The sequence below is a fragment of the Siphateles boraxobius genome, unplaced genomic scaffold (assembly GCF_051911475.1).
Source record: "Siphateles boraxobius isolate OS27281-9 unplaced genomic scaffold, OSU_SipBor_1 22, whole genome shotgun sequence".
NCBI classification, from domain to species: Eukaryota; Metazoa; Chordata; class Actinopteri; order Cypriniformes; family Leuciscidae; genus Siphateles; species Siphateles boraxobius.
The window spans coordinates 34,317,487-34,333,508 of NW_027508833.1; the positions used below are offsets into that span (position 1 = coordinate 34,317,487).

General features: G+C 38.0%; 1 protein-coding gene across 5 annotated transcripts in view; it reads left to right on the top strand.

Annotated features, from left to right (window-relative positions):
* spata17 (spermatogenesis associated 17) overlaps nt 1-16,022 on the top strand; it is a 39,292-nt gene that overhangs the window by 10,618 nt on the left and 12,652 nt on the right. For all 5 annotated transcript variants that reach the window (XM_077239812.1, XM_077239813.1, XM_077239814.1 and 2 more), the window contains exons 7-9: nt 2,994-3,179; nt 5,762-5,910; nt 9,429-9,564. In XM_077239812.1, coding sequence (XP_077095927.1) covers nt 2,994-3,179; nt 5,762-5,910; nt 9,429-9,564 — 471 coding nt within the window. The remainder of the gene's footprint in view (nt 1-2,993; nt 3,180-5,761; nt 5,911-9,428; nt 9,565-16,022) is intronic.

The following is a 16,022-nucleotide window of genomic DNA, read 5'->3' on the forward strand; positions in this document are numbered from 1 at the left end:
TTTTACACTATTTGATTTATTTATTCCAAAAACAAGACAAGGATAGGCTACTAAATTATTTGTATTAATGTAATGTGACGGCACATCCGTATTTCATATTTTCCTAATGTCTTGTACCGTTAAACATGTTATCACGTGGGTGAATAATCATATGCAAATTATATGCAGATGAGGATATGCATAGTAAAACTAGGCGTTGTAAGCTACATATATGGTTAATTCGGGATGAGACGTATGTGCACACAATTTTCCGCTGACTGGGATTTATAAGTCTGAATATTTTTTTGCGTACGCCATTTCTGGCTTTCGGGCACACGTACACTTTTAGTAAGGATCCTACGCACAGTTTTATAAATGAGACCCCTGGTCACTGGACACTTAGTGCCAGCCACACCACAAACAGGGCAAGAGGACATTACCGCCAGCTGCCTGCAGTCTGAGGCAGGAAATCAAGAAATAATACTCATCAGCTAATGGCTAATGGACAACAGATGTGAGGGACCACATGCTAGTTAAAATTTGCTTTAAAAGGAGATAATGATAAAATATGGGTGTGTGGGCTCTGGCCTGGGGTTTTAGGTCCCACTTTATATTAAGTGGCTTTAAGTACTATGTACTTACATCGAAAAATAAGTACAATGTACTTATTGTCTTCATGTTGTATTGTAAAACACTTGTGCTGCTATTGAGGTGTGATACGGGTAAGGTTAGGGACAGGTGTGGTGGTATGGGTAGGTTTAAGGGTGGGTTAAGGTGTAAGGGAAGGGTCAACAGTGTAATTATAAATGTAATTACATAAATTAATTATAGCTGTAATTACATGCAGGTATTTTTAAAATATAAGTACAATGTAAAAAAATGTATGTACACAATAAGTCTATTGTATCAAATTATTAATTTCAATGTTAGAACATAGTAGTTAAAGCCACTTAATATAAAGTGGGACCCTTTTGTCAATACAGTATTACTTTTAATCAAATTAATTTGCAAATTTAGAGCCAGGGAAAAGCCATGGACCCCTAGATATGTTTCTAGAATGATAAAAAAAATTATTTTTCTTTTATTACTATGTGAAATGAACTGATGATTGGATAATATTTTTTTAATTAAATGTAATATGTTAAAATAATGTTTTAAAGTCCCCCTGCAGTCAATCATTTTATCCCTTAAAAATCATCTTTGATCACAAAAATTTATGAATAATAATTTTTAAGGTTTTTTCCTTAATAGCACAAAATAGCTTAAATATAACTACACCCTTGCCTCATTTAGTATGTGTGGTTCTATGAATATGTAAATTAGTCCCGTCTACACTCACTCGCACCAGCTCTGAGATCAACTCGTTGAGGATCACACGTTGATGTGATTAGTTACAAGGTAGTTTGTGACGTCAGAAACACCTGCGATTTTAAACTGCGTTTTTGAGACCGTCTTTGATTCACTGCAGTTTTAAGGAGAACATACTCAGCAATGGTGTTGACTGATGAATTTGTGCATGGTTTGTCTTAAAGCGCATTAAAAACACCACATAAACATATAAACAACATTAAAAGCTTGATTTCACCACAGGGGGAATTTAAATTAGGATTAGTTATGAACTGTTACTGAGAACAAATTATATTTGTATATATTTATATAACAATTATATTATATTATATTATATTATATTATATTATATTATATTATATTACAGTTTAAAAGTTTGGGTCGGTAAGTTTTTTATGTTTTTGAAAGAAGTCTTTTATGCTCATTAGGGCTGCATTTATTTGAACCAAAAAAATGTTACATTTATTTTACTTAATATTTTTTTTCAGGATTCCGTAATGAATAGAAAATTCAAAAGAACAGCATTTATTTGAACTTTCACTTTCTATCAATTTAATGCATCCTTGCTGAATAAAAGTATTCATAATTTTTTTTTATCTGTTTTACCCAAACTTTTGATCAATAGTTTAAATTATATTATAGGGGGGCCTCTGCATGCAAATGTTAAAAATATTACGCATATGACCATTCAAATTATTCATCCTAATAAGGACAGTCATTTAAACCACAGACCTCAATCTCAGACTTGTCAGTTGCAGGAATGGTGTAACTCTCTTCTTAGTTTTCTTACTTTTTCTCAGTTTATCTCAAGTCTAACTCTGCTCTCCCCCTCCCTGATTTTCTCACTCTGTGTCTCTACGCTGGGCAACTTATGTTCCCACAGTCTGACCTTGTCTCCGTGAAATGGATGGGTCTCCCATGGTTCATCGTTAACCAGAGAAAATTCCGCTGGACAAAAGTGGCTGCGCTGACATAGATGTAGTTCCTCGGTACGAGGGTCAACATCATTGCTCTTTTCCTGTAAGTCCGAGGCAAGTTGGGATTTTGTGGTGTACCCCCCACCGTGTTACACCTAAAGCTACACTATCCAAACCGACGCAGGAGCCTTACTGAGGCGTATTACATTTGAAAGCTATAAGCATATAGTAACAAAGCTTAAAAGAATTCTGCTGCTAATTAAGCACATATGAGGAAGCGTCTGATTAGAGACTAATTATTCTAGCTGTTATTCCTTAGGCCAAACCAAGAACCACTGAAGTGCTACAGTAAGATCAGACAGCTCATAGTTAGCTAGCAGACATTTACGCTAGCAGACATGACACATGCCAGAGTGATGGATGTGTGTCCATTCAGGGGAGGTGACAAGTATAATTGTTTTGCTGTGGTCGACCGAATAAAGTGGGTTCCTTTTCCTGAAAGCTAAATGTGGGTTTTGCATGGATACTTATGATGAGAGGTACAATGGAAGCTGTTAGCAGTCCATTGCTAGCAAATGAGTTATTAAAGGGGGCATGAGGATGTGTTTGGAGGTTTGCTCTGCAAAGTTTAAGGGCAATCACGTAGAGGAACAGATTTTCTCTTCATTATGCTAACAGAAGCATAACATTGTTTTGTTCACCTTGCTTATCCAAACAACACCCTTTTTTGTGTTTGTGTGCTCATCTTAGTGTCCAGGTGTTTTCAATTCACCGTTCAGAGAAGAGCCTGATGAGATGGAGCTGAGACTGAGAAAGGTAAAACCACTTCTGGCACGATCGGCGCCCAAAGAGAGGAAGACCCCTAATATAATTCCTGATCTGTCCAATCTGATGCCAAACAGAGAGCGTCTACCACCCATTCACAAAAAGCCACAGGTGAGATCATGCCAAAGATTTCTTTATAGGAAATAGTTCACCCTAAAATGAAAAATATTTTTCTCACCCACATGTCATTCTAAGAATGTATGACTTTCTTCTTTTCACTGGAACATAAAGGGATTTTCAAGCTTCAGAAAGGATGCAAAATCATTAAAAAAGCAGTCCATCTGACGTCCGGTTTCACAGACAAGGTTTAAGCTAGTCCCAGACTTAAATGCATGTTCGAACTGTTTTAACTAAAAGCAACTGGCACCAGTCATACCAGTAATATTTTTTTATAAAAGTTACTTAAATATCCTAATTGAACTAAGGCCTAATCCTGACTTAACTTAAGCCCCGTCTGTGAAATCAGGCCCTAAAGACATAAAATAAGTGAGGAAAGGACTAAAATTTTTGCTATTCACTGAAAATCTTGACTTCTGTCCTAGCTGTCCTTGCTGTTTTCATTAATAGCAATTTGTCATTCGTGAACAACTGGTTCTTATGACTCAGATCTCTTTAATGAATCAGTAGATCAAGTTTATAAAACTATTTTTAAAGATTAGTTCATGAATCATACTCAATGATCATAATTAACTGAACTCTCATATGTCTTCATTAGTCTTGGAATATAGTGCACAAATTGTATGGACCATTTTTGGGATACTTTTATGGTGCCAAACTTGTTGTTTGGTAACTGCATGGAAGAGAGCAACCAGGACATTCTATAAGATCTTTATTTTGTTATATGGGTTTGGATTTGGAGTAAATAATGACAGAATTTTTATTTTTGGTGAACTATTGCCATATCGTGCTTAAATTCAGGGAAAGATAAATAATTTTTTATACATGTAGTTTGTTTAATGTAATGTTGTTTATGGAACGTTTATTTGTCTTTAAGCAAACTCACACTAAAACCTTCATTTATATTCATATATTCATCACCACCCGTTACTAAGATATTATATCAACTTAAAGTATATGTTGATATCCCTCCTGACTATTCCAATGAAATGGCCTCAAAAAGATGACAGAGTGTGGTGACAATTAACAAAAGAGATCCTGAGATAACTATGATTAAAGCCAGGATTTATTGCCACTGTGTGATCATTTAGAAAAACTTTCTGTAAAAATGGAATAATATCATTAAACGTGCCTCGCTTCTCGCCTGGATACCGCCAAAGCATTTAGACAGCCAGATAACCGGTGATAAGCACACCTGTCAACCCAAGCCCCTTTATTCCATGGATCCCATTAAGGGACTCTCAGCAAGGGAATACCGCAACATGTAAAGGTGCCCCGATAAAGAATATCTTTAAATACTTCCAAATCTACCATGTCATCTTGTCCAGCTGTGAGGGAGATTTGATGATACGTATTTGCCATTTGTGTTATTTACGGTCCATGACTTTTATGGTAACTGGTTCTTATTATTGGTTTCTATTAATGTAAAACATAAGTGAGCAGAAATGAAGCGTGAGTCATTTCTTTTTATTAGAGCCCGAGTTCTTCTCCCTGGGTTGGCTTTTCACTCCAGCTGGGCCCAGTTAGTCTGAATTCATTAAAAGAAAACTGCCACATCTTTCACACAATGTGCAATAGATGAAGATGCATTATTTATCTACATTTTGCCCTTACAAAGACCCCAGAATAAGCACCCACCCTCAAACCTCTCCTACCCTCCCCTTCCCTCATGCCATCTTTCTCTCTCTCTCTCTCTCTCTCTCTCTCTCTCTCTCTCCCAATTATTTGTGGACTGAGGTGGAGCCCCCTCCCTAGGCATCTCTCCCTGTGTGATAAGCATCTGCGAGTGATAGATTGATTATGTGTATTGTTAGGGGAAGTAAGGGGATTGGTCAGTGCCAGGTGCTGATCTGGTCTTGATAGTATCAAGGGCATGGAATGTTGCGCCAGCATGAATTAAAAGCAGCAATGTCTGAAGGTCACATGTAAACTAGCAGCAACCTAAACAATAAGTTATGCATGTTGAGCCACAAGTGTTTTTGCACCAGTTCAAAAAGTATAGAGCATAACTTCAGATTTCATCATATAGACCATAGACATAAAGATCAGTTATATTCTGATTATTGTGGTTCGATATTATATGCATTATTTACACATACATTTGTATTTCATGTTGATTTAATTTTATGAATAAAAGCCATAATTGTCCAGATTGAGAATTTATTGCAGTTCAGTTGAATCATTTTAACTGATTCAATTAAATTGTTAGAGATAAATGAACAACAAACTCTAGAAAAAATGTCCTCATAAGAGTAAAAATATCCCTGAAAATAAACTACTGGGGTATCATATATTTTCTTAATAAAAAGACAATTTTGACATGGCTATTCTATGTAAGCATGTGTATGTGGTAGTGAAATCTACTGCGTTTACTTGAAATGCGTTACCTTGGCCTCTCCAAGGCCTTCACTGTATGGTCAACGTATCATTATCAGCTCTGGTCAGATGTGTTAATATCTTAGATGAAAAGACTGGGGCTTTCGAGGGTCCATCTGGCCATCCACAAGGGCCTCATCAATAATGAGGCGGGCGGTTTTGGGCAATAAAACATTTACCTTATCCCCCGTACCTGTCAGGGGCCCTTTCGCCCAGCTCTGGAAGTGCAGCAGCAGCGGCAGCGGCCCTTGGAGCCAAGCCTGCGCGTGGCCACATCCATCACTGCCCTGGAGGAGGCCAGAGAGGAGCTCAAACGCCAGGAGTGGAGGACTCGCGTCATCGACCAGACGTAAGTTACACACACACAAGTGATGGCATGTATACATCCCTAGAAGCTGCACTAGAGATTGTGTGAAACGCTTGTGTGTTTTGATCTGTAGCAATGGAACATAGTCTGTAGCAGTACTTGATAATTAAGTGTAAATTAACTGTGCAAGGTCTCAATAAGATCCAAAAAGTATTTTGACACTTGTAAGTGTGGCTTGAAGGGAAAAATGAAAATTCTGTCATCATTTACTCACCGTCATGGGATCTGTGGAACACAAAAAAAAACAATTTTTAATTTTTTGGTGAGCTATACACAAGAAAAGTAACACATAAAAACATTTGAATTGCATTGCATGCTTAAGTGTCCAAAATACTTTCTGGAGTCACTATATATCTTATCTTTGTAAAGTAAATTTGCACTGCATTATCAAGTAGAGTTAAGGTTAATTTAGGTTTTTGGGTGAACTTAAGTGTCCAAATACTTTTAAAGGCCACTGAAGATGTTAATATGAACATAAAATTATGTTTCCAAGTGTAATAGTGTAAACTGTTGACCGCTCGGACTCTATATGTGACATTGTGTAGATGCACATTAATCACACTAAAGAAGCCCCATACTTTATTCTCTCAAAGTTTGAAGCAGATGGTAAAACCCCAAGTGTGGTTAGTTGCTAAATAAGTTAACAAATAACAGCAACTAATAATAGCCCTATACTGTTTCATCCCTGCTGATACATAATTAGCATTATTAGTCTTCTCTGTTATATAATTATTGAAGCAGATTACCATAATAAATACTATATTATTTTTTTACGTTACTTCAGTGCCATCTCTGTTTTAAAACCCTTCCGTTTTATTTTAATTACAAGCTCAATGTGCAATGTTTTTTAATCATGTTTAATTTTTTTTTCTTCTTGCTCCGACTTTAAACAGTAAATTAGCTAACCCCATTAACACAGAATACCCCAAACAGGCTGTAATAGGAGAGGTGGTTACTGTGTAAATCGTATTATACATGTGGTGTCTGCAGGGCATGGCGAAGCATGATTAGAGTCTTTTTGATCCAGGATCCTACTCTCGTTTCACTAATTTCCTCTGAAATGTTTCAAAGAGCCACCAAAATGTTGCTGCTCCTTTTTTTTCCACCGCCAGCTTAATTTCAGTCCTAGTGATGTCTCCTCAGCCTCCGATGCAGATAATGCTTGGATGGATTACCATGATTTAGAGAAAAAAACAGCTCAATAATGGACTAAATTGGTTTGACAGAGAATTTAAGTACTTGGACTATGAAGCGTTTATTGATAAAAAAAATATTTAAAATAGGATCGTTGAGAACTAAAATATTTTGCCTGGTAAACTATTAATATGCTTCATATGTTAAATATACTTAATCTAAATACTACATTAGGTTGCACAAACAAAAATGTTTAAACTTTTTTAAAATAAATTTAAATTACTTTTAAAAAATAAAGTTTAATCATTTATTGGAATGATTTGTAAAAGCTATCATTCATTCATTCATTTAATCTTTTATTTGTTTCTGTTTAAAATTGTTACCCTGCAGTTTGGTTTACAAATGTGCAAGAGAAAGACTGAATACATACATCTATACATATTTTTCTCTCCCCTTGCTTCTTCTCTGTTCTTTCATTTTACTTCCTCTTGCACTCCCCCTTTTCCTGTTTCGGTGGCCTCCTAGGGTGTTGTCACTGGGCATTGGTCTGCACTGCCAAAAGATCCCCTGCGAGAAGTCAAACTTTCCTTAATGGCTTTCAATGAATAAAAACTACCCTATTAAAATGCAATTCAGTGGCAATGAAAGCAGTAAGTGAAACAGCCGGCAAGCAGCAGAAGCGTTGTGTATTCTGGGACATTGGGGCCACATTAATTTTTGCTCTGTGATGTCCGTCCCATGTGCACATTAGCATGGGTTGCACTGTAATCTGTCTTGCAGGGAGGCTAGTGTCTCTAGTGGATAAGGATGTCTGTGGGAGATTGGGCCATTATTTAAAGGGCCAGCGTAGTGTTTGATGTCACCCCCTTTTTTACCTTGTACCATCAAAGCTTCACCAAGCATTATTGCTTATGTGGTACTTGCATGACAGGAGAAGATTCTAATAAATAATGATCTTGTTCAGGATGGTTCTTTGAGGAGATAACTAAAGAGAGTGTCAAACTGACAGAAAGTTTCACTATAGTTGGCGCAGCTAGTATTAATACTTTTTTTTTGCCTAAACAGGTGTTTCAGAAAGCATTCATTCAAAAATATGAGACAGTCTTTGATCTTATGCGTGTTTAGATCATCCCATTTGTTTTTGTTTTTTTACTCTTAATATGTGGCAGTTTTGCAATGGATTGCAAAAACTTTTAGCTTTTCCAGGTGGAACGATTATGGTTACATTTTCCATGTTTGTCTGCTTTGATTTCATTAAAGAGGACAGGGCTTCACCTGCACTTCTGGTTTCATCATCATAAAAGGGAACGAACACACCAAGCATTGGGAATAAAAAAACCTTTCTTTGCAGATTTTGTTCACAGAAAGTGCCAAGGTTGTTGGTTGTTTGTTTGTTTTGTGACAAGCCAAGCCAATGCCCAGCGGACGTTTACCCAGCCTCGCACAGACACCTCTTGTACCGCACTGGATAAATCTTCCTCCAGGCAAAGTGTCTTGGGTACAATTTACAAAATCAACCTCGCTGTAATTAACATCTGGCATTTTTCCTAAGTAACCGCTCTTTGCACTGAACGTGTGCCCAGCAAACTCGCAGCATGTGCAGAATCAACCACAAGACATCACAACGATTAAGAAGCGATTTGGGTTTGGAAATGATCTGGACTAGAATGAAAAGTGCCTGTGAGGGAGGGATGAGGCAATGTGATGATGTATAAATAACATGTGCTGTACTGTGAAAATAGCAGAGTTTTTGCTCTTAGCAGTCGCGTTAGCCAAGACCAGAGGCCAGTAATGGGGCTGACACTGAGGTTATGCTCTTTTCCAAACAACAAGCTGGTGTTGAAAAATATGTTCCCATTTTTTTCCTATTTCTCTACACTACTGTCAAAATTTTGGGGTCAGTGTGATTATTTGATTTTTTTTAAAACAAATTAATACTTTTATCCAACAAGGACACACTAAATTGATCAAAAGTGACTAATGAAATTTTACAATGTCAAAAAAAGATTTCTTTTTCAAATTAATGGTTTATCAAAGAATCCTGAAAGATTGTAGCATGGTTTCCACAAAAGTATCAAGCCTCACAACTGTTTTCAACATTGATTATGATAAGAAATGTTTTGTGTGTACCAAATCAGCAAAATAATGATTTCTGCAGGAGCATGTGAAACTGAAGACTTGAGTAATGATGTTGAAAATTCAACTTTGCCATCAAAGGATTAAATTAGATTTAAAAATCTAGCACAATAGAAAACTTGCATAATATTTCACAATTGTTTTATGTATTTTTATCAAATAAATAATATGCATAGTATATTAGCTAATTAAGTATTTTAAATCCTATGTCTTCTTTGTTTTTGCCACAGTTTCCTTCCATTTTTAAATACAAGCCAAAATAAGCGGTACGAGGGGCTGATGCACACCTCCACCCCCTTTGAGCAGGTGGCATATGGGACCAAGCACTTCCGAGAGGAGCACGAGGAGTACCTCCAGGGGAAAAAGGTACACGTTTCGCTTGCATGCACATGTAGAACTGCCAAAATGCATTGTGTGCTGGCATTTCTCTGAAAGAGGGATATGGGATCTGTGATGGTGATTGGGGGGGGGGGGGGGGGGGGGTCAATCCATGCACCCCCACCAAAACAACCTCCATGTTGAGCGTCGCAAATTTGTCAAATTTGACAGCAATTTAATAAATACCCAGAAGTAAATGAGGAGAAAACGCTTTCTCCCCCCTCAAAGTCCTCACATTAGGTAATTGACTGTGTCTCTGCTGAAGGCCGTTCATGGATGAGAGTTCTTTATTGGCTCTTACCAGCAGGCACTACCCTCTGCATCCAGCGCAATTGCCCAGAAATACCTCCTCCGGAATGAAATAAATAAGAGCCTCTACTGCTGACACCGCTCATGTATGCTTGGTTGATACTAGATGTGGCGCCTTGGTTCCGCTCTGTGTTTTAATTGTTATCTATTGCATAAAATGTTGGACTTTTTTTTGTTTAACAGGGTACAGAATTCATCAGGTCATTCCCAGAATACATCAGACACTTGTCTAGTTTAACTATATCCAAGCCATTCCGTAATACGTCACAGGTTGAAAGATGTGCTACATGCTTCTCTCTGATACTTTTGGAAAGTGGCCCAGTATGTCTTGATTTATACCGTGATGGTCTTAGGCTGGTGACAGTAATGAAGACTCAGCATAACGAGCGTGCCTATGATCAGTATAATTGATGTGGCAGAGGACACCATTTTAAGGATTATCACTGATCCATAGCTGAACAGGAGGCAAACCCTCAGCCTCAGGGGTGATTCCCCACCAAGAAGAGCTTTACCACACTAACACGTAGACCACACTGTTCAAAAGTTTGGGGTCAGTAACCGTTTTTTTTGGGGGGGGGTTTTATTGATCAAAAGTGACAGTAAAGAGAAAGGTATTTTTAAGTTAATGCTGTTCTTTGGAACTTTTTTCTATTCATCAAGATCCTGAAAAATATCATATTAAGGAAAATCACATAACTATTTTAAACAATTCTTGAGCACCAAATCAGAAGCATTAAAATGATTTCTGAAGGATCATGTGACACTGAAGACTGGAGTAATGATGCTGAAAAAATCAGCTTTGCCATCATAGGAACAACATTTTTTATATATATATATATATATATATATATATATATACAGTAAGGAAACAGTTAAAAGTACATACAGGCTTAGTGAGCATAGGAGACTTTGTTCAAAAGCATTAAAAATACCCTTTTGAATGGCAAATGCAGTAAATATACAGTATATGACTATTTCTTGAAATTGTGAAATAAAAAGACATGGTAAAACAAAATCTGATATTATAAGATATCTCCATATTTGGAGACAAAAATTTATTGTGATTCTTTTATAGATTGTTGTGAGATATAAACTCACAATTACAAGAATTAAAGTTCCCATTACCTTTTTCTTTTTTTGCTTGAGCATGAACAGGCTTGCAGAAGTAACCAACTACAATTTTGTTCATGGCATTCTTGCGTTTGATCTGTTGGCACATGCCAGACTCATTAACCCTTCGCAAAGCTGCCACAGTGTCTGTAATTAATGCAACAAGCTCATGCAACATGCGCACTACATTTCTGCTTTGAATGGATTATTCTTTCCCCCTCAACACTACTTTGATAAGTTATCTGGAAGAACTCGCTCATTCTCTCCCACCTCATCATCAAGGAGCCCATCCATTCCTCTATCACTGGGGGGTACTGGGTACGTTTTGCTTTTTCTAATTATTTTGTTTGCTTATTTATTTATTTACATCCTTCTCTGAAGAGTGCGACTGCAGAGCTTTTTTTGATTAATCAAAATGCATTAGACTTCTAAGAGAGTAATGTACTCCAAAAGATGCCCTCCATTTAACCCGGGTCACCGAGACCCAGGCGCCAGAGGCACTGATGTTCCCGTGAGAATTATATATGTTAAGATGACGGTACTCTCGATGGGTTTGATTCGGATATTAGATTTATGCAAACCGCAATTGGAATATGTATCTCTGTCTTGTCTAACAAAATATTGTCTACCATTGAGTAAATTCTCATTATTAAGTTGTTGTTTTTTTAATGTAAAACATTTTAACATTTAAAAACAAAAAAAAAACATAAGAATATGACACATTCATATTCAGATATTTCCCCATGAAAACATAATGTGGAAAAGGCTTGAATAAAGTTTTGCTTATATATAATAATCCTTATAAAATATGTAAAGATTATTCAATTAAAATATGTAAGGATCATTCAATTCAATTTGATGGAATTTTACTATTAATTGAAATGCATACATTTTGAAAAAGGCTTAAAAGAAATCAGTGTACGTTATGTTAAAAAAGAAATTTAAACTAGTTTCTCATAGGAAAAGCTTTGTCCCTTGATGACTATCCCAAGCTTTGAAACATAAATTGATTCTAAAGAGGAAATTAGATGGCACTTATTACACTGTCTAACTAGTAACCCAGTGTCATTTGTCTGTGGCTTGATAAATGTTCCACGTTTGCCTACCTTTGACGGTTACCAATGAGAAATACGTTGCAGACAAACCATTTTTTTTAATAAATCTCCTAAGCCCCTCGCTTTTTTTCCCTTGCATTGACTCGCATGAAGATAATGATGGATATGGTAATTTCCAAGTGCATCTCTGATTTAATTATACCCATTCTCTTTTTCCTTTCTTCTCCATTCATTTGTTCATCCCACCCCTCATAGGACCCACACCTTGAGATGTGTTATTTCCCAGATTAACATGTTTTAACCTGAAAGCAGTGCTTGGTGATTTATCTCAATTGCGGAGATAAAAGGAAGTGATGCAGGAAGAATTACAGAGGCTTCAGACATGCTCAGATACATAACTAATGAACTTTATCTCTGATATTTGAATCTAGGTCCTTTTTATAAAACCCTTTTGAGGTCTATTTTTTTCCCCTTTGAATAATGAAGTCCATTAAAAACAAAAGTTTTCCTGAACTAAGTGAACTTAACTGGTTATGGTTAGAGACGTTAAACCTTTGCATTGTCTGTCCTTTTGTCTTTTTTCTCCATTTAAGGCCAATTTAAAGGCACTTCGAAACAGATTTTTTTTTGTTATATTTTATATATAGTCTTTTTTTCTTCTTTTAAATGGTTTATTATTATTATTATTATTAATTCAGACTTGTCCCAGACATTCAATCTTAAAATCTTAAAATGTAGCTAATTTTTTAATTTATAATCAAAAAGAGTGAATTGTAAAACTTTTATTGCGTGAAGCCATATATATATATGAAATAATGGGGGCTGGTAGCCTAAACAGCACTGGAAGGGTGATAACCCTGTAGACGAAACCAGGAGTGAGTTTTGTGCGTACTCAACCATGGTTAATCTAGAACTCCAAGTCGACGACTCTGCCGACGCCACACAGCGCAGGACCTCTCCAAGTCTTGATTAGCTCACTCAACCTGACCGTTAGTCTTCGGATGGTAACCGGAGGATAAGCTCTTAATCGCCCCCAGTTGTCGACAAAATTCTGTCCAAAAAGTAGACACAAACTGGGGACTCCTGTCAGAGACCACATCCATTGGGAGTCCATGAATGCGAAAAACGTGATCTAAGCCAGTGGCCGCTGTCTCCCCTCGCTGAAGACAGTTTGGGAAGGGGGATGAAATGGACCACCTTTGAGAATCTGTCCACCACAGTGAGAACCACGGTATTGCCATTAGACGGGGGTAGCCAGTGACAAAGTCCATGGCTATGTGAGACCAGGGTCTCAAAGGGATTGACAGTGGCCGGAGTAGCCCTGCTGAGGGTCGTTTCGAGCCCTTACGGCACAGGTCAATACACACTCTCGAACATCCCACGCCTTCGATGGCCAACAGAACCGCTGCTTGATTAACGAACACGCTCGAGCCGCTCCCGGATGGCAAGCTAGATTGGATGATTGGCCCCGCTGAAAAACGCCTGCTTGGACCGACTCCGGTACAAATAGGAGACCGGCTGGGCACCCCGCAGGAACAGTGACGCTGTGTACCGCTTCACGGACCTTGGTCTCCACTCTCCAGGTAACCGCCGCAAGCACCCGGTTGGCAGGCACGATGGTCTCTGGAGAAGTGGATCTAGCCTCTGCCTCAAATACGTGAGAGCTCATCGGGTTTACCGTTCTTACTACCCGGGCGATACGAGATGTTAAAGTTGAACCGGTCAAAGTACAGTTGCCAGCAAGCCTGTCGAGAATTTAGTCTTTTAGCGGAACGAATATACTCTTAATTCTTATGGTCGGTCCAAACTAAGAATGGAACCCCTGCACCCTCCAACCAGTGACGCCACTCCTGCAGAGTCAACTTAACAGCCAGTAACTCCTTATTCCCGATGTCATAATTCCGTTCTGAAGGGGTGAGACGATGGGAGAGAAAAAAAAGCACATGGGTGTACTCTGTCGTCCAAAGGTGATCTATGGGACAATATTGCCCCTACTCCTACCGCCGATGCATCCACCTCCACAATGAATTGACGAGACAGGGTGGGTGAGAATAGGAGCCAAAACAAAGCAGCTCTTCAAACTTTCAAACGCCTCCTGAGCCTGCGTCAACCACCAGAAACGCATTCGTGTGAAAGTGAGATTCGTCAACAGCAGGGTGACCTGGCTAAAATTTCAAATGAATCGCCTGTAAAAATTGGCAAACCCCAGGAATTGCTGGACCGCCTTACAACTATCTGGGGTTGGCCAATCAGCAACCGCTTTTACTAAGGTAGGATTCATTTGGATGCCTTCGGACAACAGAACGAAACCCAGGAACAGAGCCGACTGTGCATGAAACTCACACTTCTCCAACTTAGCGAACAAATGATTCTTGAGGAGCGACTGTTACACTTGCCGGACATGGTCGCGTTCATTCTGGGAGAAGATCAGGATGTCATCAAGGTAAACAAACATAAACTGGTCGACTATGTCTCTGAGCACATCATTGACGAGTGCCAGGAAGCCCGCAGGGGAGTTTGATAGTCCAAAAGGCATGACCAAATATTCAAAGTGTAAGTAAGTAAAGTGTCTGGGTTAGACAGGTCAATTTAGCTCCAAAGAAATTATTAAATAATTTATAGGGATAAACGCCTCGCAAATGACTCGTCCAGCGTTCATGTGAACGGGCCGTAACTATCAGCTCTGAAACGGATATAAATATCCAAACTATAGTGAAACACTATTTATTAGCAAGGTAAATTAGATCAGCAGTTTAAGACATTAAATCTGTAAGCACATAACACAAGACAATTATCTTTAAAATATAAACAAGACTTTATTGATTATTCTAAAACATAAAACTAATATCTAACACAAACCCACGCACACACACATTCATACGAGTTGCAGAAAGAAAGAGAGTGAGGAAAGAGTTCAAGAGTGAGAGAGTGGAATCACAAGTTTCTATATGCACTTATAAGACATGATCTGAACGAACCATCAATCATTAATTTAACCCTTCTATCGTTTCTTAGGCGGGTTATTCACGTTTATCTCAATGCACCAGTTCAGCTAAGAGTCTGGAGGTATAGTTGCGTTTGTGCGTTTTTTTGGGAATTCCTTTTGTCGGCGTAAAAGGGTCGTGGATAGATGTTTGGGCTGCTAATCACGTGGTGTGTTGGCGAATGGATGGAAAGTCTTTGAAGCTGGAAAGCGGGCTTTGCAGTCGAATCATTTAAACGAAACTTTGCAGCAAAACTTAACTTAGAATCGAGACTCTCAACGGAAAAGAAAATAAAGCTAAGAAACAGAGAGAAAAGTGAGACGAGAGTAGTTAGATGGCTTGAATGAAACTATTTAACCCATGTTCTTCTGATCTTGGTTTGGGTTCTTTTGTCTGCTCGTCTACATGGTTACTCGTCTGTCTGGTTCGTCATGGCTTCTCCATGACTTCTGTAAATTTGCTCTAGTGAACGAACTCTCCTGGCTTTTCGGGTCCTAAGATTTTAAACTCAGCTGTTTGTCCAGCCTCTTAGATGAGTTCTGACCAATTAGGCACTGTCTTTATTTGGGAGGTGGCGTTCTCTTCACCTCTCATCGTAAATCATGCGTTATCTGTGATCTCTTTACTCTCCGGCTCTAGCAGAGTACAAAAGTGTACAGTTTAGACATGATTCCTATTATAAGAACACAAAAAATTTTACACAGATTTCAATAAAGCCATCTTCTGAATTAAGAACATATGACCACACTGATAGGAAACAAGACACACTTTCATTCAAACATCTAATAGTTATAACAATTACATAACTTGTATGTGATATAAGCATAATAGACGCATACAAAGGTGGTTGATACAATATAGGATTATGTATTTGAACAATGTTTGAGTAGAAGTCCGTCACTAATTGTTTTGGGATGATTTTATGTATTTTTATATGTTAAATCTCAGTCTCTGTGGTTTTAAGAGATTTCAACCCTGGGGTCGTCAA